This window comes from Leptodactylus fuscus, chromosome 1 (assembly GCF_031893055.1).
Source record: "Leptodactylus fuscus isolate aLepFus1 chromosome 1, aLepFus1.hap2, whole genome shotgun sequence".
Classification (NCBI taxonomy): Eukaryota; Metazoa; Chordata; class Amphibia; order Anura; family Leptodactylidae; genus Leptodactylus; species Leptodactylus fuscus.
This window is the reverse complement of record NC_134265.1, coordinates 148,898,804-148,923,404: the sequence shown is the minus strand read 5'-3', so window position 1 is coordinate 148,923,404 and position 24,601 is coordinate 148,898,804. Positions and strand designations below refer to the sequence as shown.

Below are 24,601 nucleotides of genomic sequence, written 5' to 3'. Positions count from 1 at the left end.
GAGGCGGAGTCTAAGATCGCTCCACACCAGTCTCCATTCAGGTCCGACCTTGCACTCCGCCTCCTCCGGCAGAGCCAGCGCTGATTGGCCGAAGGCTGGCCAATGCATTCCTATGCGAATGCAGAGACTTAGCAGTGCTGAGTCAGTTTTGCTCAACTACACATCTGATGCACACTCGGCACTGCTACATCAGATGTAGCAATCTGATGTAGCAGAGCCGAGGGTGCACTAGAACCCCTGTGCAAACTCAGTTCACGCTAATAGAATGCATTGGCCAGCGCTGATTGGCCAATGCATTCTATTAGCCCGATGAAGTAGAGCTGAATGTGTGTGCTAAGCACACACATTCAGCACTGCTTCATCACGCCAATACAATGCATTAGCCAGTGCTGATTGGCCAGAGTACGGAATTCGGCCAATCAGCGCTGGCTCTGCTGGAGGAGGCGGAGTCTAAGGTCGGACCTGAATGGAGACTGGTGTGGAGCGATCTTAGACTCCGCCTCCTCCAGCAGAGCCAGCGCTGATTGGTCGAGTTCCGTACTCTGGCCAATCAGCGCTGGCCAATGCATTATATTAGCCCGATGAAGTAGAGCTGAATGTGTGTGCTTAGCACACACATTCAGCTCTACTTCATCAGGCTAATAGAATACATTGGCCAATCAGCGCTGGCCAATGCATTCTATTAGCTTGATGAAGCAGAGTGTGCACAAGGGTTCAAGCGCACCCTCGGCTCTGATGTAGCAGAGCTGAGGGTGCACAAGGGTTCAAGTGCACCCTCGGCTCTCCTACATCAGAGCCGAGGGTGCGCTTGAACCCTTGTGCAGCCTCGGCTCTGCTACATCAGAGCCGAGGGTGCGCTTGAACCCTTGTGCACACTCTGCTTCATCAAGCTAATAGAATGCATTGGCCAGCACTGATTGGCCAGAGTACGGAATTCGGCCAATCAGCGCTGGCCAATGCATTCTATTAGCCCGATGAAGTAGAGCTGAATGTGTGTGCTAAGCACACACATTCAGCACTGCTTCATCACGCCAATACAATGCATTAGCCAGTGCTGATTGGCCAGAGTACGGAATTCGGCCAATCAGCGCTGGCTCTGCTGGAGGAGGCGGAGTCTAAGATCGCTCCACACCAGTCTCCATTCAGGTCCGACCTTAGACTCCGCCTCCTCCAGCAGAGCCAGCGCTGATTGGCCGAATTCCGTACTCTGGCCAATCAGCACTGGCTAATGCATTGTATTGGCGTGATGAAGCAGTGCTGAATGTGTGTGCTTAGCACACACATTCAGCTCTACTTCATCGGGCTAATAGAATGCATTGGCCAATCAGCGCTGGCCAATGCATTCTATTAGCGTGAACTGAGTTTGCACAGGGGTTCTAGTGCACCCTCGGCTCTGCTACATCAGATTGCTACATCTGATGTAGCAGTGCCGAGTGTGCATCAGATGTGTAGTTGAGCAAAACTGACTCAGCACTGCTAAGTCTGCATTCGCATAGGAATGCATTGGCCAGCCTTCGGCCAATCAGCGCTGGCTCTGCCGGAGGAGGCGGAGTCTAAGGTCGGACCTGAATGGAGACTGGTGTGGAGCGATCTTAGACTCCGCCTCCTCCAGCAGAGCCAGCGCTGATTGGCCGAATTCCGTACTCTGGCCAATCAGCACTGGCTAATGCATTGTATTGGCGTGATGAAGCAGTGCTGAATGTGTGTGCTTAGCACACACATTCAGCTCTACTTCATCGGGCTAATAGAATGCATTGGCCAGCGCTGATTGGCCAGAGTACGGAATTCGGCCAATCAGCGCTGGCTCTGCTGGAGGAGGCGGAGTCTAAGATCGCTCCACACCAGTCTCCATTCAGGTCCGACCTTAGACTCCGCCTCCTCCAGCAGAGCCAGCGCTGATTGGCCGAATTCCGTACTCTGGCCAATCAGCACTGGCTAATGCATTGTATTGGCTTGATGAAGCAGTGCTGAATGTGTGTGCTTAACACACACATTCAGCTCTACTTCATCGGGCTAATAGAATGCATTGGCCAATCAGCGCTGGCCAATGCATTCTATTAGCGTGAACTGAGTTTGCACAGGGGTTCTAGTGCACCCTCGGCTCTGCTACATCAGATTGCTACATCTGATGTAGCAGTGCCGAGTGTGCATCAGATGTGTAGTTGAGCAAAACTGACTCAGCACTGCTAAGTCTGCATTCGCATAGGAATGCATTGGCCAGCCTTCGGCCAATCAGCGCTGGCTCTGCCGGAGGAGGTGGAGTCTAAGGTCGGACCTGAATGGAGACTGGTGTGGAGCGATCTTAGACTCCGCCTCCTCCAGCAGAGCCAGCGCTGATTGGTCGAGTTCCGTACTCTGGCCAATCAGCACTGGCCAATGCATTTCTATGGGGAAAAGTTAGCTTGCGAAAATCGCAAACTGACAGGGATTTCCATGAAATAAAGTGACTTTTATGCCCCCAGACATGCTTCCCCTGCTGTCCCAGTGTCATTCCAGGGTGTTGGTATCATTTCCTGGGGTGTCATAGTGGACTTGGTGACCCTCCAGACACGAATTTGGGTTTCCCCCTTAACGAGTTTATGTTCCCCATAGACTATAATGGGGTTCGAAACCCATTCGAACACTCGAACAGTGAGCGGCTGTTCGAATCGAATTTCGAACCTCGAACATTTTAGTGTTCGCTCATCTCTAGTGAGGACCGGACCAGAAGACAAGTCAATGTACAGTATTATCTATCTACTCACGAACTTGCCTCGTCGTCCTCACAGCAGCGCAGCACACAGTGATTTCCCGCAGCCTGCCACTCTTCTGCTTCGTCCCTGTTTTACTGTATATTCAGCTGAGTGTACGGTAAAACAGGGACGAAGCAGAAGAGTGGCAGGCTGCGGTAAATCCATAGGAATGAATGGACGCAACTGGCATACAGAGGGTTAAGCGGCCGGCTGCTTCCATTCACTCCTATGGGTGCTAAGCTTTTCCCACAATGATTGGCCAGTAGCCAAGCATGGTGGGAAATAACCTCTGATCTCGATCCCGCCGAAAAGATTGGGATCGGAATTCCGATCGCAATCGTGAAATTTACTCGATCGCCGATCGTAATCCGAACATTTCCGATCCCGATCGCTCATCCCTATAGGTAATCTCCATGAAGACTGTGTGCATGCCATCAGTTCATAAAACGCACAGGATTCCACTAAGTGGCACGACAGCAACTGTACTGCCAGTAACTTTTCCAGGTGAGAGTTAAAGTTGCAGACCAGCTGGATGACTGGGTGCAGATTGCAGTTTGAATTGTGGTTTTAATTTTTTATTTATTTATTATTTTTTTTTACAAATTTCCTATTTTTATCAAATAAATCTATTGATTATTGTTTACCACTTGCATGAAACAAAATGTCTCAGCTCAGTAAAAAACAATCACAAAATCACTTGTGTAAGTAAAAGCTCTCAAAGTTATTGCCATATAAAGTGACACATGTCAGTATTGAAAAATGAGGCCTGGTTCATAAGGTACTTATAGATTGTGTCCTTAAGGGGGTAAAATTGAACAGTTTTCCCTCTAATATTTTTACTGCTTACATATCATCATTACATTCAGACATATAAAGGATAATATGATTCCAACAACTCATATTATGTATTATTAGTAATTTTCTCTGTCTGGTACACATCCATCTTAGGAAAATACTGAATGATTAACCTTACATCCTGCCCTATGTATAGTCTAGAGTACACACCCCACCTGTATGTGACAGGTGTGCAGCAAAGAACTGTAAATATTAGGAAATAATAGGAAAAATATATGTCATAAGCTCAAATACATGTGTTTCCTATGAATTGTTTCTTATAAGGATTAACTCATATGTTAATTAATTTTTACCTACAATTCTCAAAAAGTGCAAATAACCGGAATATCTAATAGGCAGTTTGGCAGTATGAGGAAATGGTCCTACATATGCTCTAGAGCTTTTGAATGTCAATTTTGTACCAAACCTGTATTTTGTTTTTTTATAAAGTTTATTTAGTTCCTGTTTAATTGTAAAAACCATAGCCCTTTAAAGGACTTTGGTGAAAGACATGTTAGACATACCTATATCTGATAGCAGGAGTACAGCTACAGGCAGTAAAGAAGTAGACAGGTATCTGGGCACTATGGGGGCCCCATAGGTCTTTATGCCACATTAAATATACCAATATTCTAAAATATACAAGGTAATTAGAAGCCTTATTACAGATTTTGGCTCAGGGCCCAAGAGCTTCAAGTCCCACCACTGTTTGATGGGTAAGTTTCCCACCTCTGGTACCCAACCCATGTTGTGCTGCATAGGTTGGTCAGTAGAGGAGAAGTCATGCAGGGCAAGCTTTGTATGTACACTGTTGTCCCCAGTATATACTATGGGACAACTTGCTTGGCTATTTCCAAAGCTTCCATAGAATGCAATACCTCTTTAACATTGCGGTCTTACCGTTTCCCGTATAGTCAAAGGAATCTGCTTCATCTGGAGTATCAAGGTCATCTACATTGATATCAAGTTCGTCTGGAGTATCAAGATTGTCATCAGACAGAATAGAACCTTCGCTGTGGTCCAAGGAAAGGTTTATGTTGGGAGCTGTGAGCTTTATTTTCCTGGCATGGGAACCATTCAGATCCAATGAATTTGGAGGTTCTGGTTAAAAAACAAACAAACAAAAAAAAACACTTTTTGTATCACTTTTCACAACATACACTTATGCTATAATATGAAATAACCATACAATGTCACAAGAACAATAAATGCAAAGTGTTTATGGAATGCATTCATGTTTTGATGGACAATCTAGTTTTTAAACTATATGTGCAAGAACATGCATTTGTTTTGCTCTGGTTGGCTTATAATATCTAATATCAGGCAGCAATCTTGGATCACGTACAGTACCTTTGTGCTTCTAGTAACATACTCTTATACTGATAAAAAATCATGTAAGAGAAATCCCCACTTTTGAGAACTGTACATATACGCATATAGGGTTATATCTGACTGTTATGCCTATATAATAAAATAACTTTCTACCTTCTTCACTATTACTTGAAGTGTTCTTACAGTTATAAACAACGTTGCATAAATTAATAGTATGGTTGAATATAACAAACTTTATACTATATCTTATTAAAGAAATAAGATTTGTTCTCCACTTTTTAGGATAAGTTACTTTCTACATATTAGTCTATGAAGAGGGGAGGGGGTAAGAAGAGGCTGCTCCTACACTCTGCTACTCTATGCTATTTTAACACTATGCTTGCAGGATCAAAATACCTGAATGTTCCTACTTCCAAATATAGAATTCAGCAATAACGTGCAATATCTGTTGAGAGAACAAGTTTTAATGGAAATAGTAGTTTTAGATGTTACCCATTGTTTTTCAGTGAATTAATAAATGGAGAAAGAAAACAATTTCTTTAATAGGATATATTACGCTAGCTTCACACTTGCGTTCGGGTTTCCATTCGGGGTTCCGCTAGGGAACCCCCTGAACGGAAACCTAATCCGCTTAAAAACGGTTACTCGTGGAAACCATCAGATCCTATAAACTATAATGGGGTCTGCCAGGTTTCGCCCAGTTTCCAGTCAGGAGAGGCTTGAAAAAGAATGGAAAATGTGAAGGAAAATATGAAAATCTTCAACAAAAAAACACTGCATTTCCACAACGTGGGGTTTCAGCCCAAATTATCTTCCAGTATCTCAGTCTCCTAATTAATTGGAATTTAGTCTACTCTGTTGCCACTCAACAACATAAGTCAAGGTTTGGAGATTTTGGTGCCAATTGGCACTATAATAATATACAGTATTTGGCATTATATATTTCGAGAGATGTTGGTGATTTTGCTAAATTATAATTGTCACTATATATTGCTGAACTATATAAAATAAAATATAAAATAAAAACCTGGTCTAAATTGAGCCTTTCTTTTATGGTTTATCAAAATGCTAGTCTTGACAAAGATTTTTCTATATTTTGAGAATTTCCCTGTATGGCTTGATCAATCAATTTTCAAAGAAACCATCTTGCAAGATCTTCTTGACCTACTTTCCTCTCAGCATGACTCGTGCAGACACCACGCAAAAACCACACGGACATCAATATGGACCAGTTGGCTAGGGGTTCTGTACCAGCGCAACAGGATTTTTTGGGCTGTCTCCCAATGGGCCTCTCCTTTTGAAACACGTTTCACAAAACCACAGGCTTCATACCAGTCAGGCAGAGAGATTGATTTAGCAAGGTCCGCTTCCCATCTTGAAAGGCAAAGAGGTTTAACCCGTTCAGAGGGGGTAGAGAGAAAAACATAAAAAGCTGAAATGCAGCCCTTGACAGGGGCGACTGTCTCCACAACCTCAAGGCAAGCCTGGGGAAAACGAGTTTCGTCGCTCCGTGGGTTTGAAAAAGGTGCCTGATTTGCAAATACTTAAAGAAATCCCTATGGGGAGGTCAAACTCCTCCTGTAGAATGGAAAAGGATTTAAAGCAGTCATCTGGATAGAAGTGAGAAATTTTGCGTAGACCATTCGCTATCCAACCACGGATCCTCAGCTGGGGGAGGAATACGGTTAAGTAGAGCAGTGGCAACTTTATTAGGGGGACAAGATCTTCCAAGGAGTTATGCGACATATAGTACCTCCAAGCCCATATAGAAGCTTTAATGCTTAATAGGGGACCTGAACACAGTGGGGGCCACAAATTTTAGGATGTAAAAGACTCATGAGAGGAGCGCCCAGCATTCCATCTCCTCCCATCTCCAGTTAGCATTATCATTGCACCCAAATCTAAGCTGCTCCAAAACCACTGATGCAAATTATTTTTTGACATCCGGACTCCCGCTTCCCCTTGAGACCAGGGCCTAGACATGACCTGAAATCGGATTCTGGACCTTTTGCCCTCCCATATAAAATGGGATAGGAGACGTTGAAGCTTAGCTAGGTAGGGATCTAGTATAGGGATGATCACCGTGCAGAATAAGTATAAAATCAGAGGCAGTGCCGTCATCTTAACAATGGCGATCCTACTCACCCAAGACAGCATAGGCTTAGCAAAATTGGCTAAGAGGGAGGACACCTTAGACAACAGTGGAGAGTAGTTCACAGAGAACAAATTGAAGCTAGGGGACATCAGGGTGATGCCTAGATATGTAATACGTAATACAGTCGCCCTTCCACTGGTAAGGGAAGTTAAGTTGGAGGTCATTTCGTAGGGATAGTGCAATGAGAATTGGCAGAATTTGAGTTTTGGAAGGATTTACTTTATAAGATACACTTCCAAATTTTTCAAGGACGGTAGTAGCAGCCCGCAGAGAGGAGGCAGAGAATGACATTGTCTGCATACAAACCTATTTTATGTTGTCTCCTGCCTACAGTGATGTCCCTGATGTCTCCATCCATTCTAATGAATTCCGCCAGCGGTTCCATCACTAAGGCGAAGATGATGGGGGAAAGGGGGCAAACTTGGTGAGTGCCATTAGAAATGGGGAAGGATTCGGACAGGAAACCCAAGGACAGCACACGAGCAGATGGGCAGGAATATAAGGCCTATATCGCAGACCTAAAAGCAGGACCCTTGCCAAACTTATCCAGTAGGCTGTCCAGGTAGTGCCAGTGGACCCTATCAAATGCCTTTTCAGCATCTGAGGCAAGGAGCAGGGACGGTGCCCCATCACGCTCCGCTTTTTGAATGAGGTCAATGAATCTGCGTGTGCCGTCCGGGGCCTGCCTACCCAAAACAAACCTCACCTGGTCAAGTTGAATCAGCTGAGGAAGGAGGTGTAGCAGGTGCTCAGCCAAGATTTTGGCATATATTTTAACATCCACATTCAATAGTAAAATAGGATGAAAGTTAGCAGGTGTGGTAGGGGACTTGCCTGGTTTTGGGAGGATAACAATAGTGGCAGTAAGCATCTCTTCTGGAAACCGCTGGTCCTCTGCGGCTCTCCTGAACACTCCCATGAGATAGGGGAATAAAATGTCAGAGAATTTCTTATAATAGAGCCCGGAAAAACCATCAGGGCCCAGGGATTTTAATGGCTTCAACACAGAGATGGCCTCTTGTACTTCCAGTAAAGTGATGGGCGAAGCCAGAGACTGGGACTGTTCAGGAGAGAGGCGGGGAAGAGCCACTGATTGCAGAAACTCATCAATCTCCACTCTAGTGGGCTGATATGTTCCTGAGTCACTTCTAAGGTTATATAGGGAGGTGTAATAAGAACGAAACTGTTCAGCAATAAAATGTGAGTCAATGACTTTATCTCCATGATCATTCAACAGATAGGCTACGCGTGTTTTGGCTGAACCTGTTTAATTCTCCTGGCCAGGAAAGCGCTGGCTTTGTTGTTGTACACATATGCCTGGCACTGAAACCTTTTAAAAGCCAAATCTTGCTGGTAAGCCAGTAAATTTTGCAACCTTAGCTGGCATTTTCTAATCTCAGCGACAAGTGGCAGGAGTAGGATTGGATTTATCAGTAGAAGACAGAGAGGCCAAAGAATAGAGTAAAGCATCAACCTCTTTGGACCGCTACTTCTTAGCTCTCGCACAGGCCTGTATAAGCACTCCTTGCATGTATGCCTTATGAGCGTTCCACAGGGTGTGGGGGTCTGTAGTAGAGGGGGATTTATGGGAAAAGTATTCCATTAAGGCCTCCTAAATGCGGCTACTGTAGGAAGGGTGATCTAGAATATATTCATTCAGACGCCACCAGGAAGGTAGCGCCGCAGTAAACCGTTCATGGATAGCCAGAGACACTGGGGCATGGTTCGACCAGGAGATCAGTCCAATGGAGGATGACTGCACCTGCATAAGATCAATTTTATCTGTCAAGAAGAAATCTATCCTGGAGTATGAGGACGAGGAGGAGGAGAAAAAGCTATAGTCCCTCTCGCTCCCATGCTGACACCTCCAGACATCATATAGCCCTTGCTCAAGCAGAGAGGAAGCTAGGGTAGGGGAACGTCTGCAGGGGTTAGAATGGACATTATTTTGGTTAAAGATGTTTTGAGCAGGGAAAATTAGAACATTGCTCCCACTGGTTCAGGAATATGGTTTTCCTATAAATGGGGGTGATTTATTAAACTCTTCACTCCAGAGAATAGAGATTTGTGTCATTTTGAGCTTATATGTGCACAATTTGCAACACTGAATAGTTAATTTCCCTTTAATTAAAGAAGAAACATATCTTTTATAGATATGCAAACCAACCTGCAAGCACAGTGATCATGACAGACATGACATAGACAGAGGATGAAGATGTGTTAAGCAGCAATTTCAGAGAAGAGCCGGAGCACTTACAGTTGTCTGTAGGCAAATTTGGCAGATCAAGCACATCCTGGAGTACTTGCTTGTGGATTTGCTTATTCATAAAAAGTTGCTCCTTTGCATACTCAGCTATAATACCACTATCTCTTATTGTTTAATATCTCTACACTTTACATACAATAGGTAAATGTGCATTTTTATCAAGATGTTTTACCCTATGCCATCTAAATATGATGCCTGTTAAAATCAAACTGCATAACTGTACTTTCCTTTCTAAGTTTTCTGAGTATGCAAAGCTAAAAAGAGTCAATTTGGATTTCAGACTTGTGTCCTGGTTTGTCTCATTCTAGGTTCCCCTGATAAGCCTGTGTACATTTGGCATTTCTCAATATCAGTATTACACTGGATGAAGGCAGCTGAATTCAGAGGCTGAATGAGAATAATTGTTCTCTATGAAAAGATATTTATGGAAGCTGCACCTGATATTGACAACAGGAAAGTAGTTAGGTTCCATTTCTTCTTGTTATTAGACGTACAGTAATGTTCCTTAAAAATGTTTTTATCCAGTTTTATTCAGTGTTTTTAACCTACCCGCACAATGTATCATATAACATTTCTAACATCACCTAAAGTCTACTAGGGCAAGAAATATCATCTAAAGATGCAATGGGAAGTTTAAAACGTTAGCAGTTAGCTTCAACATATTTATGAAATGTACCTTAAAGGGATTATTCCCATGAACATAACCATTTTAAAATTTGTAGATAATTAAAAGTTAAAACATTTTTGCAAATATAAGTAATTAAAAAATTTGCAGAGGTAAAAAAATAAGCCAATATCTCTTTATTGTGGCCGGGATATCTTCTGATACATGTAGTGTCCCTGCCTGTTAACCCAGCTACAATAAGAAAATCATGGCTGGGTTTTTGACAAGTCCCAGACTATAGAACGTTTATGCGTTCGTGGCTGTATCCATTGGCAACCAATCTAGACAATACACTATCATCATTAAGATAATTAGAAAAAATCTTTAAAATTGTGCAAAATTTTTTACTACTTGTATTTGTAAAAATGTTTTAACTTTTATCTACAAATATAGATATGATTATGTTCATGGGAATACCCCTTTAAGGCTATCCTACTTATTCATTCTTAAAGTCCGCCGCTTGAATACAAATTAATTTTGACGATTGATAAAATGGATCCATTGACTTCAATGTGGCCATGTGGACATTAAAAAAATCACAGCGTTTTACAGTAACTACAAAATGGATGGGATTCTTGTGAATCCCATGCCCACTTTTCAGTAAAAACCACCGCGCGGACACGCCGCGATTTCCAAAAGTGGTGGGTTTTGGAAATCGCAACATGTCAATTATATCTATGGAAACGCTGGCAGCTTCCCTGTAGATATATGTGTAACAAAACGTCCAGGGAGAGAACAGTGCTGCGAGAGAACTCATTTGTATACCGGCGAAACCGGGATTTCTATGGAACGGCGGCGTGGAGAAGACATCTAAAGGTAGGAGACAAATAGCCTTTCTTAAGGCTATTCCTACGTGATAAGCAGAAAAAAATCAGTTCAAATGATAGGATCTCTTTAATGCCGTGGCTGAACAACAAGGCAGCCATTCTCTTCTCTGTAGTCTCATTACAAATCATGCTGGTTCTCTCTTCACAAGTGAAATCAGAAGTGATTCACTTGCTAAATCTATAAATAACTTTTTACACCACTGTGTAGCAATTTAGGTGTGACATCACAGGCGACTTGCTGAAAAATTCAACACCAGGAGGGAGAGAGATTCACATTGAAAATAGACGCTGTACGAGTTTCATACCTGGTCTGAGCTCGGCTGCATCAAATGGGATGTCCATTCCCACATCATCCAATACGGTTGATCTGAAACAAAAGTATTGCATAATTTGACTTGCATTTCAGAAAATTTACAATTAAAATGATGTAAATATGTAAAATGTAATGTAATAAATTGCACAATTTCACAGTATTAATTTTTCCATTAAACTCTCATCACTGATGAAATAACAAAATGTGCTCATGAATGTTCTTCTCTGTTTAGTCTGTATATTATGTGACAACCATAATTTTCTATTTATTTGTTATTGAAAGAAGTTATGTGCTTACCCGCACAATTTCTACTCTTATCTTTTCCCCTCTCAGAACTCAATGTCAAACCGCTTTATGTTGTTCTCATATTTAATACATTATGGCTCCTGTGACTTGAAATAGTAAACAAAGTATTTTCGGTAAAAAATGGCTAAATAGTTGATCACATGCATACATAAGCTAACAATGCAAACTCTCCTAACTTCAATGTCATGCTCAATCTATGACGTGATATCTATGCCATTTACTATAAGTTTTATTTAGTCTGCATTTGTATCAGTCTCCCGATGGAACAGAAAACTGCTCTTACTAATCTGATAGTTAATAATTAATGTAGCTACAAGCTAATCTTTCATTTGCCTTGTACAGTAAGTGTAAGCAATCTGCTCCACTGTAATATTATAAAAACATTTCAGAAAAGACAAGGCCCTATAACTAGGGGATAGGCCCATATGATGGGGGGGGGGGGGGGATCAGGAAATGAAGGGGTTAATAGAAAGCATGAATTTGAGCGGGAAAATTGGGGGTGGAGTCAGAGGTGTTATAAGGTAGTGCAGGGGTGAGTGCTGGGTCACTTAGTTCAGTCACAAGACAGGAGGGTCCTGACCACCCACCTGCCCTGTTTAAGGGTGTTGAGGGGGTGTTGCAGGGGGTTAGTGGGGTGAAAGGCTTAGCGGTCACTTAAATGACCTCATCAGTGGTATGGGGATCCTGGGGTGGAGTGTGAAGGCCTGGGAAGTCCCCTAGTTGGGCTAGGGTCCTTCAGGGTCAGGCTTCACGTTACTCAAGGTAAAGGTGTACCCGAGGTGGTGTTCTGCGCCTGGGTAGATGGGTGGCGGTGCCTCACACCATTTGGTTGTGCTGTTTAGTTATATTACACTTTAAGATTGATCAAGTGGGGTATTTAATATTGTTCTGTACAGTAATTTATGTATATTTGTGCACCACCCATTTATGGTGGTTATTTATATGTTATTTATGTGTTAAAATTTTTTACAAAGTTTAATAAATCGGCCAAATTTAAATCCAAAGTAGGAGTCTTGGTCATTCTTGGGGTCGGGGGAATGTGTTGGTTAATGGTAAGAGGGGGTACTTTCAGTTCATGGTAAGTAAACTTGGAGTGGAACTATATTCCTCCTCCCCGAGTCAAGCTAACCAAAATCTATAGTGCCATTATAATAAAAGTAGAGATGCGCAAAATGATTTTTTCTGAGCCAGGTTCAACCTAAATATTCCAAAATGTTTGGTTTTTAACGAATCCGAATAAATTGCGATTCATTTTGGACACACTAAAATGGCTGCCGTGACATGCATTGAGCAGTGAAAATACAGAAGACATTGTGTCTGTCAGTCACTGTGACATTCTGGTGTCACCTCACAGACTCTCAGACAATAGTCAGTGGTAGATTAAAACCTTACAGGACTGATGTCATTTACAGTATATTAGGTGTTGTGGGCTGGAACATGCGGCGTAGCAGTGATGGTGGAAGTAGGAGATGAATGTGTTATTCCTCACTGCATGATCCAAAGCAATTACTCTATTGTCCTCAACAATACACAACACTTAGTATGGAAAAACCTACAAAAGCTAGAGAATCTTAGAAGTAGCAGAACTGGAGCAAACTTTAGTCAGATTAGTGATAGAAATCATAGATAGGAATGAGGGAGATTATTTGTGCTTTGTGAGCTTGACTGGCACCACTCAGCCAGACATGTCCTGCGGTCCATCATATTATTCCTATTTCATGCCGTACTGCCACTCATGTTGCCACAGCTAGCACCACTGCCTCCACTCAGCCAGACGTTCTGCGGCCCAGTCCATCATATTATTCCTATTTCATGCCATACTGCCACTCACATTGCCACAGCTAGCACCACTGCCTCCACTCAGCCAGACGTTCTGCGGCCCGGTCCATCATATTATTCCTATTTCATGCCATACTGCCACTCACATTGCCACAGCTAGCACCACTGCCTCCACTCAGCCAGACGACCTGCGGCCCGGTCCATCATATTATTCCTATTTCATGCCATACTGCCACTCACATTGCCACAGCTAGCACCACTGCCTCCACTCAGCCAGACGTTCTGCGGCCCGGTCCATCATATTATTCCTATTTCATGCCATACTGCCACTCACATTGCCACAGCTAGCACCACTGCCTCCACTCAGCCAGACGACCTGCGGCCCGGTCCATCATATTATTCCTATTTCATGCCATACTGCCACTCACATTGCCACAGCTAGCACCACTGCCTCCACTCAGCCAGACGTCCTGCGGCCCAGTCCATCATATTATTCCTGTTTCATGCCATACTGCCACTCACATTGCCACAGCTAGCACCACTGCCTCCACTCAGCCAGACGTTCTGCGGCCCGGTCCATCATATTATTCCTATTTCATGCCATACTGCCACTCACATTGCCACAGCTAGCACCACTGCCTCCACTCAGCCAGACGACCTGCGGCCCGGTCCATCATATTATTCCTATTTCATGCCATACTGCCACTCACATTGCCACAGCTAGCACCACTGCCTCCACTCAGCCAGACGTCCTGCGGCCCAGTCCATCATATTATTCCTATTTCATGCCGTACTGCCACTCACATTGCCACAGCTAGCACCACTGCCTCCACTCAGCCAGACATATCCTGCGGCCCGGTCCATCATATTATTCCTATTTCATGCCATACTGCCACTCACATTGCCACAGCTAGCATCACTGCCACTACTCAGCCAGACACATCCTGCGGCCTGGTTCATCACATTACACCATGCCACACTGACGATGCCACAATATTGGCATCAAAGAAATCTGCTCCCATAATATTTGTAATTTTGGGTTTTTTGAGAAGCCAATTCTTTATCACTTTTCAGCCAGAAATTTGTCTCCCAAATAACTAGACTGTAGTACTTACAAGTCATCATTTTAGCCATAAAACCATTGTTTTTTGGAATATATTTCTCATGTGTGTCTAAAACACCCCAGTCAAACACCTTTTCTGAAGGAAAGGGTAATATTTGGAGCGCATTAAATGTTAAAATGGGTAAAAGTTAGTGGCAGCACAATGTATTGGTAAACTAGGAGTTTGTATCCACTGCTCACCATCTGTTTTTCCATAGACATAGATTTCACACATTGCGGTTTTACCCGCAGCACTTTTCACAGAAAATCCATAGAGGTTTCCTTTGCGGACTTTCTGATTCAATTATACCTATGGGAAAACTACCAGCGTTTTCATATGCCCTCACAGAAGGAGTGTAGATTTGCTATATTATCTTGCATGGTGATCATATATCACGTGATACTTGTATGTATCTCGAGTCTGAGGAAGGCCATAATAGGGCTGAAACGTCACTGCATTGCTGGTATGATACTCTACTTATTCATGTACATCATTTAAAATAAAGAATCTTGAAACAAAAATTCTATCTGGAGTGGAATCTATATTGTATTGGATCGAAAGGTTTGGGACACTATTCCACTGCCTACCTGCAGGTGCATTCCACACCACTATACAACCATGTAAACATTAGTTTTTCTTAATCTCATTGTGCTTATACTCCTGGAAGAAATGAACTGCAACCCAGAAAATAAATTACAAGGTCAAAATTCATATTAAGGCCGGGTTCACACTGAGTATTCTGGCTCGTCATTTGGTACGTAGACGGCTATTTTGCAGCCGTGATTTTGCGGCGGCCGCAAAATAGCGCCGCGTGTACGGTACCGGCTCCCATTGAAAACAATGGGAGTGTATACGGCCCGCAAATCCTCCCGCGGCGTCTATGTACCAAATAACGAGCCAGAATACTCCGTGTGAACCTGGCCTAAGGGGTTTCACAATGTGCAAATAATGTTAGTAATATAGTAGCTTAGTAACCAGCCGGTATTGTCCTTGTATAAAACCTCAACAATATAATTAGTTCCTTCCTAGCAAATTGATAGGCTCAATACTTAATGCCAGCATTGTATAGATAAGAAAGGTCAACTCTGAAATGGGACCTGCACTTGTAACATGATTCATTTCCATTGCAGATAGTAAAAGTACGTTTCAGTCATTCATGCATGTCATTGTCATGTGGCCTTTTCACCTTGACTTGAACAATATTGCAAGATGTGAATAACACACTATAGCATTGTATCTAAGGTCTTTCCAACATCAGTGGCTACACTTCCACTTCCCTAATTTGCTTGGCATAATTGCAGCATCCCACTGGAAACTGCAAAACTGTATATAGTATGTTCATGTACCCTTTTATACATAGTTTGTATGTATGTTTCTCCCTTAAAGCAACTGGAGGTCTAGAGCAGTGATTTTCAACTAGTGTGCCATGACACATGGTTGGGTGTGCAGCGGGGAAAGTTCCCCAAACGCGTGCCAAGATTGGCACGGGAGACCTATTTTGCTGGCACAGCAGCCAGTCCCCGACGTTCGTGTACTTGTAAATGTAGACGGAGCGTCCCTTCACTGCTCTGCTAGAGCTCAGGTGTAGGACACACCCCCTTCTCTCCCTGCCCACCAATCAGAGATGAGCCTCTCACTACACAGGATAAGGGCTCCTTGGACCTGCTGCTACACGTGAGGAGCTCCTGCTGTCTGCAGCCCTGAATAGGAGAGGAGGAGAGGAAGCTGAACAAAGTGAAAGTTAAAAAAAAACACCAGGTTAGTAACTATTCTTATGAATGTCAGGCATTTGGGGTTATTACTTTAGTTTTAGTAACTCCATGTGCCTCACATTAATAGCAATTAACTCCATCATGTCCCTCATATTAACCCCTGTGTGGCTCACATAAGCGTTAATAACATGTGTGACATATGGGGGTACTATATAATGAAGATATTTACTTAATTATTACCTCCATATGTCTCACATATCAGTATCCCTTATGTAAAGCACACAGGGGGTTAATGTGAGGGACATGATGGGGTTCACTGCTATTAATATGAGGCACATTGAGTTGTAACCTGTAATGTACATGACCGGACTTTTTATACACAACTGTGGATAAAAGTACAGACCTATACATTTCTAAGGACCCATATATACAGCCATTCTTTTTGTGGCTGTGTATCTGGGCCAAATTGAAGAGCTGAAAATTATAGAGCAGGTCCTATATCTGTCCCATACGTACCCTATATCTGTCCTATACCTACCCTATGTCTGTCCTATATATACCCTATATCTGTCTGCATTTGTGGCCAGGGGTGAACCTGCCCCTTTCGCCGCCCGAGGCGAACTACAGAAAGCCGCCCCCCCCCCCCGGGAGGAGGGGGAGTGGCGGAGCGCGGGGTGATGAAAAGGGGGCGGGCTTAGCGGCGTTTGCAGGCAGAGAGCAGGCAGGGAGAGGACCTGCTCTCTGCCTGAGTGTGAGGGGAGGCTGCTGGAGCAGCGCTGCTTCAGCGGCCTCCCCAATCCACCGCTCGGTGCTAAGCCAGTCCAGGACAGCTTGTCCTGGACTGGCTTAGGTAATCAAAAATGCCGCCCTCCCTGGGGCCCTGCCATAGCGCCGCCTGAAGCGGTCGCTTCAGGTCGCCTCATGGGAGGTGCGGCGCTGTTTGTGGCCCTGTCAATTAATTTTTAATGTTTATATCAGTGAAAACCACATGCGTGCCACTTGTATGCAGGAGGCGTAAGGCTGAGGCCCCACATTGCATAAACGCAGCGTTTTTGTTGCAGATTTTGCTGCAGTTTATTTCAACCAAAGAATCAACCATTTAGAATCTATATTATTAACTATATGTATAATATGTACTGTTTTAGTGTCATTTTGTCCATTTTGGTTGGTGGTGTGCCCCGGGATTTTTTAAGTGTAAAAAGTGTGCCGCGGCTCAAAAAAGGTTGAAAATCACTGGTCTAGAGCATAGGAGGAGACTGTGAATCTTCACCTGGGTTGTAGAGGTAGATCGAGGAATCTTGAGCGAGACTATTGCTGTGCTACAGCCTGAAGTCTGGAAAAAAGAGGCTGTGTTCCCTAGATCATAAAGGGGTTGTCCCATCACAAGGATCCTATCTATACTGCTAGTTTATGTGGATTTAAGACTTTTCCTAAATGCATTGCTATCTTAATTTACTCACTTCATTGTTTACACTCCGTTTCTATGGCCCTTGGGATTATCTGCTCATTTGTCAAGTGAAGTAGCTGCCTGCTCTCAGAGGGAGGGGCTGGGAGAAGCTCTGAGCTGTTTGTGTCTGATAAGTAGAGGAGCTTCTCAGATAGGGGAGGTGAGAGCTCCAGGATTTCTGAGTTCTTATCAGTTGGTTTAATTAAATTTGGCTGATAAGGGCTGAGATAGGGAGTCCATTACTTTTGTATGTAATGCAAACTGACTCAAATCCAGCTCTGCTACAGCTACATCAGCTTCACACTATGGTAATTCATTTACAACCAATCCCATGCAAGTGAAACCCCGCCCATCTATGTGCCGAGAAAAGCAGGAAGTGAAGAGAGCCTGCAGGTTAGTGAACAAGCGTCATGGGAATACCCCTTTAAATTTTAAAATTGCCATTCTTGTATTCTGAGAATAAGCTTTGCAAGGGCCTCAGAGCAACAACTCAGCCTCAGCAATGGGGCAAAAAGGGAATCTTGGTGAATCGTAGCTGGGACTTATATGAGAGATATATAGAGAGAGAAGGATACTGGTACCTGTATAGTGTGGAAAATTACCTACAAAAAACAACAGTCTCTTTGGGGAACTGCTTGCTCAACCCATATTTAAAATGATCCAAGTACTACCAAGATTGTGCTGCTTGCCTTCCTACTGCATTTCAAGTAAAGTTATGTACTTCCCGTTTCCCTGTAAACTCCGGTCTACTGAGTCCCAGGGGAAAGACTACCACCACAATCAGGAAAAACAAAGCAGATCCCCTTAGCTCTGCAACAACCAAGGAGGAGAGCCAAAGGAATTTGATTGAGTTTCATAGCTATCTTTAGGAAAGGCCATAAATATATTGATAGAGGGCCGACCATCTGTACGGAGCCACTTCCAGCTCCTGAAATGTAACTAATACAGTTCCAGAAGCAGAAAGTGTGAGTAGGAGACTGACCAGAGTGGTATCATTGCTGTATATGTTTTCTACATGAGTCTGCTGCCACAGAGTTCAGGATGAGACTTGCTAGTATGCTCTGGTGGCACTTGTCTAGTAGGGTCTAGAGAAGAAGAGGATCAAGGAAGGGGGATGGCAAAGGCAGCTGAGCAGGATGTTGTATCTTGCTGAAGCTGTATGGTGCCTTGCTGCCTCCCTGCTATGACAGGCTTTCTGAGGGGAGGTTTGCTGTTCCAGAACATTGGAATGGATATGAAAATAGGAGTACCAATACCAGTACTGGGGGTCATTATGTAACTCTAAACTCAGTGGTGGCAAAAGAAAGTATGATATCGAATGCAAAAAAACCTTTTTTTTTTTTCAAATTAACCAGGACAATTCACTTTACAAGAAGTATGTTTGAAAGACAACTCTCTCTTTACATGGCCCTTTCCGCATGCCAAGTCCTCACACCTACCCAATAAAAGTGAGTCAGAATTTCCATTACTCATACATCAATATAAACAGTTTACTATACATCATTTTAAATCAATAGGCGAATTTACTAAGACAGTGTTATATGCTGGTCTTAGTATAAAATGCATATATATATATATATATATATATATATATATATATATTAGCTATACTAGCTGGTACCCGCGACTTCGTCTGCGGTGATTGTAGATGTGGGTAAATACAGGCGCGGGTAAGGTTTTAGTAGTGTGTATAAGGTATGGGATATGAAATGTAACTGTGTATCTTGTTGTTGCCGTAATTCTGAGAATACGTGAGACTTTTGTGTTGAATGTAATTTGTATTTCAGCTGCTATACGGTGTTCTGAGAAACTGTACATAGTGTCTTTGGAACAGAGGTATTTCAAGTTAATATACTTCGATATACGACATTGTATGATTTGTTATTTTCCGCCAGTACATGTAAGTTTTGGGCACAGGATACTCTTGAGCAAGCAACATAAAGTTGTCCATGTGAGAAGCCTGGTGTGGCCAAATGTATTCCTGCTACTTTCAGCGTTTGTCCTTGGGATTTATTAATGGTCATTGTAAAAGCCAACTTAAGGGGAAATTTTAGTCGTTTGAATTGAAATGGGAAATTATTTGGTATAATTGGAATGCATGGGGTTAACACACTGTCACCTTTAGCTGCTCCTGTAAGAATAGTGGCTTCAATGATATTTGTTCCTAGTTGTGTGACACGTAGCCTCATGCCATTACACAATTGGGGTGCATCGAGATTACGCATGAGTAGAACAGGCACGTCAATCTTCAGTTCTAGTTTATGTGAAGCCACGCCGGGTAATTCTAAGGTGGGCAGTAAGGCAAATTGTTGACATTATCGACCGTTACGTGTTCGTGGTGTGTTGAAACGGTACATCGGAGTATACAGGCCAGAAATAGTCCCAATACAAACATGCTATCGGAACTTACCAGTGTCGTTGGCGTGGAGACCTAGGGAAGGTGGATGGATCGTGAAGACGAAACAGCGGTGAGGTGAGAGTGCCGTCGGGGAGTGTGGCGGGCCGGAGAGAGTAGTTCGGGTGCTGCGGCCTACGGTGGAGGCGCAAAATGGTGGCGTGCTGGTAACACGTTCTGTAGGTGGCTAAGATGCACATGCTCCTGGCAACAGAGTGGAGTGGCTGGGTGGGCGGTGTCGCGAATCGTCAGAGCGGTGGAGGTCGGCAAACATGGCTGCCTTAAAGAAGTAGCCTCCTGGAGTATAGTTAAGGTGAGGGTGAAAGTGGTAAAGTATATGTAAATGTGATTGTGTGGGGTTTGGGGCTAGTCTGTAGAACAGGGGTAGGCAACCTTTTTTGTTCGGCGTGCCGATTTAAATTTAACAAATCAAAGATGAGGTACTCAAGTGCCGCACAATAATTTTTAGGCTGATGACACCTACACTAAAGTCATATAGAACAAACTGTAACATAGAGGTGCTGTCATAGGGCTTGTTAACATGGGCACAGAGGGGGTGGATTATGGTGCATAATCCACGTCATAATCCACCCCCTCACAATGGTCGTATATGGAGACCGCCAGGATCGGCTGCCCTTTCTTCAGGTGGCAGCAACCTCCGGAGTAGGTTCATTTCTATTCATTTCTATGCGAGCGTGCTGTTCGGATCGGCTGATCCGAACAGTACTCGTTTATCTCTAATCACTATAGCAGGCACAGACCACAGCGATTAAGCTCCACCCCCTAGGTTTCCTGCACCCCTCTCATTGGAGGGCAGTGAGAGAAGGGGAGTGTCCTTATGCTTCAGCTCTAGCAGAGCACTGAAGGGACGCTCTGACTTCATTTAACTCTTGCAGGTCCTGTGCTGCTGGCGTGCCAGTGAAATATGGCAGGAGTGCCACTCTTGGCACGTGTGCCAGGGGTTGCTGACCTCTGCTGTAGAGGGTAATATGAATTTTGTGGCTTGCTATGGTCTAAAGTGTGAGAGATTGCAGAGATAGTGATGTGAGTTTGGGTTTTGTGGGGGTCCTGGGAAAAACGTATGTGCACTATTGTGACGAAAAGTAGCCTATTGCGCAATCCTGTGTAGTAACTATGTTTGTGGAAAATTTCAGCCAAATCGGTGGAGCGGGTTTTTCGTGATTGAGGAACAAACATCCAAACAAACAAACAAACCCACAAACATCCAAACTTTCACCTTTATAATATTAATAGGATATATATACTGTATATTTATATATATATATATATATATATATATATATATATATATATATATCCTACTCATATTGTAAATGTGAAAGTTTGTATGTTTGTTACTCAGTCACGCAAAATAGGCTGAATGTATTTGTATGAAATTTGTCACATAGATAGTTTGTAACCTGGATTAACACATAGGATAGTTTTTATCCCAGTAAATGACATGACTTTACAACTGTTATGAATTTATGTTCATATACTATATTAAACTGTTCTTGCCGGCAGGACAATCAGCTAATTGCACTTTGCTGATAAAGCCTGGTCTGTTATCTCTAAATGTAAACAAACAGATAACACTTAGTCCATTCTGTACAAGCATCAGTATATTATCTGATCTGCAGAAGTGTTCTGTGTCCTGTTCAGTGAGAGACGAGAAGTTTATGCAGGCAGTGTGCTGAGACACTGAGATGGAAAAACCCCTTTAATCCAAATTAGCAGTTTCTCAATTTTAAACATGCCAGACAAAAGAAAATCTAGTTTGTTGCAAAATTCTCAAAAAATGAGAGCTATGAAGGTAGCCAGAAGTCAACAGACTTCTCCTCAAGTGGAGCTGAGGAGGATTAAGCAAGCTAGGCGTCAGGCGGCTCTTAGAGCAGCCGAAACCCCGGAGCAAGCGAATCATCGATGCCAACAACACACTCATTATATGGCGTCCCATCGAGCTGCTGAGATGCCGAAACAATCACAGGCACGGTGCGAGGAACAAGTCCAGCGGCCGGCCATCTTGAGAGCTGCCGAAATCCTGGAGCTGGTGGATCATTGACACCAACAACACACTCATTATATGGCGTCCCAGCGAGCTGCTGAGATGCCGGAATAATCACAGGCACGGCAGGCCAGCTTGAGAGCTGTCGAAACACGAGAGCAGGCGGATCATTGACGCCAACAACACGCTCATTATATGGCGTCCAAGCAAGCTACTGAGATACCAGAACAATGAACAAGTTTAGCGGCAGCCCATCTTGAGAGCTGCCGAAACGCTGGAGCAGGTGAACCATTGATGGCAGCAATTTGCTGAATATGGGATGATCATTGACGCCAACAATATGCAGATGAAGTCGCAGGCAGAAGCTAGTAGGAACACAAATATATAGATATATATATATTGTAAGCCGATGGCTGGTCAAGTAATGGAGGGGGTGTACATCTCACCCAGACTACTAAGGTGGGTGAGATAAGAAAACTCCAGAAAGAATGTTTCTCAGCAGATAATTTTGTCTGCTGAGTGTTATTTCAAAGTTCCGGTTACTGGGCTGGATTTTTAGGAATGGTAGATAGGTTGGTAGTGGGACCTGTCATTCCACCCTCCAGTCCACACTTTGGGTATGTTCCGCAGCAACTCAGCTGTTGAGAGTTTCCTCGTCAAGGAGGCTTAAGAAGTCAGCTCCAGCAGCAGACCTTTGGTAGAGCTTGGCTGGAGAGCTGACAGAGAGGTCATATTTTTGGAGCTGTGCCCTGAATGATTCTACTGGCTTTTGGATTTCTGTTATTCTAGGTGAGGTAACCTATTCTATGTCTAGTTAGAGCCTAGCCGGGCAGGTATTTATTTTTGTATTGTTTCCTTTTGTTGCTGCACTACCTTTTTGAGTGAAAATAAAATCTACCTTTGTTTTGGACTAAAGAAACTGGACCTTTGTGTCTATGCCACGCCACCTAGCAACCCCAGACCCTGACAATATATATGGTAGATATATATATATATATATATATATATATATATATATATATATATATATATATATATATATATATATCACCTCCCAACTTTCAAAGGACAGGAAGAGGGGCAAAATATAGAGCATGCTATGAACGCCAAGGCAAATTTAGCTTCATACACTTCTATGTTTACTCCACCCATTCATATCCATTTTTTCCATGTGCCTCCACACAGTATATTGCTCCTACAGTCACCCTAACATTTTAATTTTACCCTCCAATTTCCTCACAGTATTAAGTGCCTCTATTTGTGCCCCAGTTTTAACTGGTGGAAACTAGAGGGGGACATTAAACTGAGGCAGTTACCCCCCAGGGTTTAATGTCCTCCTCTAGTTGCCGCAAGTTTAATGTCACACTCCATTTGCTCCCCCAGATTAATGTCCACTCGTCGATCTGTTCCCAGCTCAATGTTCCTCCTCCATCAGTTCCCATTTTAATGTCCCCCTCCATCTGTCCACAGTTTAATGTCCTTCTTCATCTGCCACCAATTTGATGTCCCCCTCTATCTGCCCCCAGGTTAATGTCCCCCTTTATCTACCACCAGCTTAATGTCCACCATTCATCTGCCACCAATTTAATCTCCCGCTTCATCTGTCACTAGCTTAATGTCCCCCTTTATCTGCCCCATTTTAATTTCCCCTTCATCTGCCCCCAGCTTATTTGCCATTTTCATCTACCTTCCGTTTAATTGCCCCCTACATCTGTCCCCAGTTCCCCCTCTTGCTCACAAATGCTGTCTCTTCTCTCCTCCTTACCTTCTATAATTCTCCATTCCCAGTAGCTTCCTCTTTCTGTATAACACCTTGCTGTCCTATATAATCCAGAATAGCTGAGCCGACACAAGAGTCAAATCACATGGTCATGACACCATCAAAGGTTCTTTAGCCCACTAGGATTAACATATCTATCAATTACCCTTTACCCTACCCTAATAAAATTTGTTAACAGCAAAACACTTGAGGGGCATACTGGGACAAACTGTAAACTATCCCGGGACTGCAGTGTAAAATCATGGCTGTCCCATTGGATCCGGGATGGTTGGGAGCTATGAGATAATATATATATATATATATATATATATATATATATATATATATATATATTGTCAGGGTCTGGGGTTGCTAGGTGAGGTTGCTAGGTTCTTGTAGTCCAAAACAAAGGTAGAGTTTATTTTCACTCAATAAGGTAGTGCAGCAACAAAAGGAGACAATACAAAAATAAATACCTGCCCGGCTAGGCTCTAACTAAACATAGAATAGGTTACCTCAACTAGAATAACAGAAATCCAAAAGCCAGTAGAATCATTCAGGGCACAGCTCCAAAAATATGACCTCTCTGTCAGCTCTCCAACCAAGCTCTGCCAAAGTGTTGCTGCTGGAGCAACTTCTTAAGCCTCGTTGATGAGGAGACTCTCTGCAGCTGAGTCGCTGCCAGATCATCCACAAAGTGTGGACTGGAGGGGGGTGGAATGACAGGTCCCACTACCAACCTACCTGTCATTCCTAAAAATCCAGCCCAGTACTGAGCATTTACCAAAATGCTCAGCAGACGAAAGTTGTCTGCTGAGAACAAACATTCCTGGAGTTTTCTCCAGAATGGAGGGCTGGGCATTTTTGGCCATCATAAAATGCACCCTTGACAGGGCATCAGCGTTTCCCAATAATTTCCTTGGCCTGTGTTCTACATCAAATATAAAATTTTGCAGAGACAGGAACCATCGG

General features: G+C 43.3%; 1 protein-coding gene across 2 annotated transcripts in view; it reads right to left on the bottom strand.

Moving 5' to 3' along the window:
* Positions 1–24,601, bottom strand: part of PRUNE2 (prune homolog 2 with BCH domain) — a 275,764-nt gene that overhangs the window by 61,873 nt on the left and 189,290 nt on the right. For both annotated transcript variants that reach the window (XM_075278140.1, XM_075278147.1), the window contains 2 exons: positions 11,116–11,177; positions 4,467–4,667 (listed from right to left, as the gene is read on the bottom strand). In XM_075278140.1, coding sequence (XP_075134241.1) covers positions 4,467–4,667; positions 11,116–11,177 — 263 coding nt within the window. The remainder of the gene's footprint in view (positions 1–4,466; positions 4,668–11,115; positions 11,178–24,601) is intronic.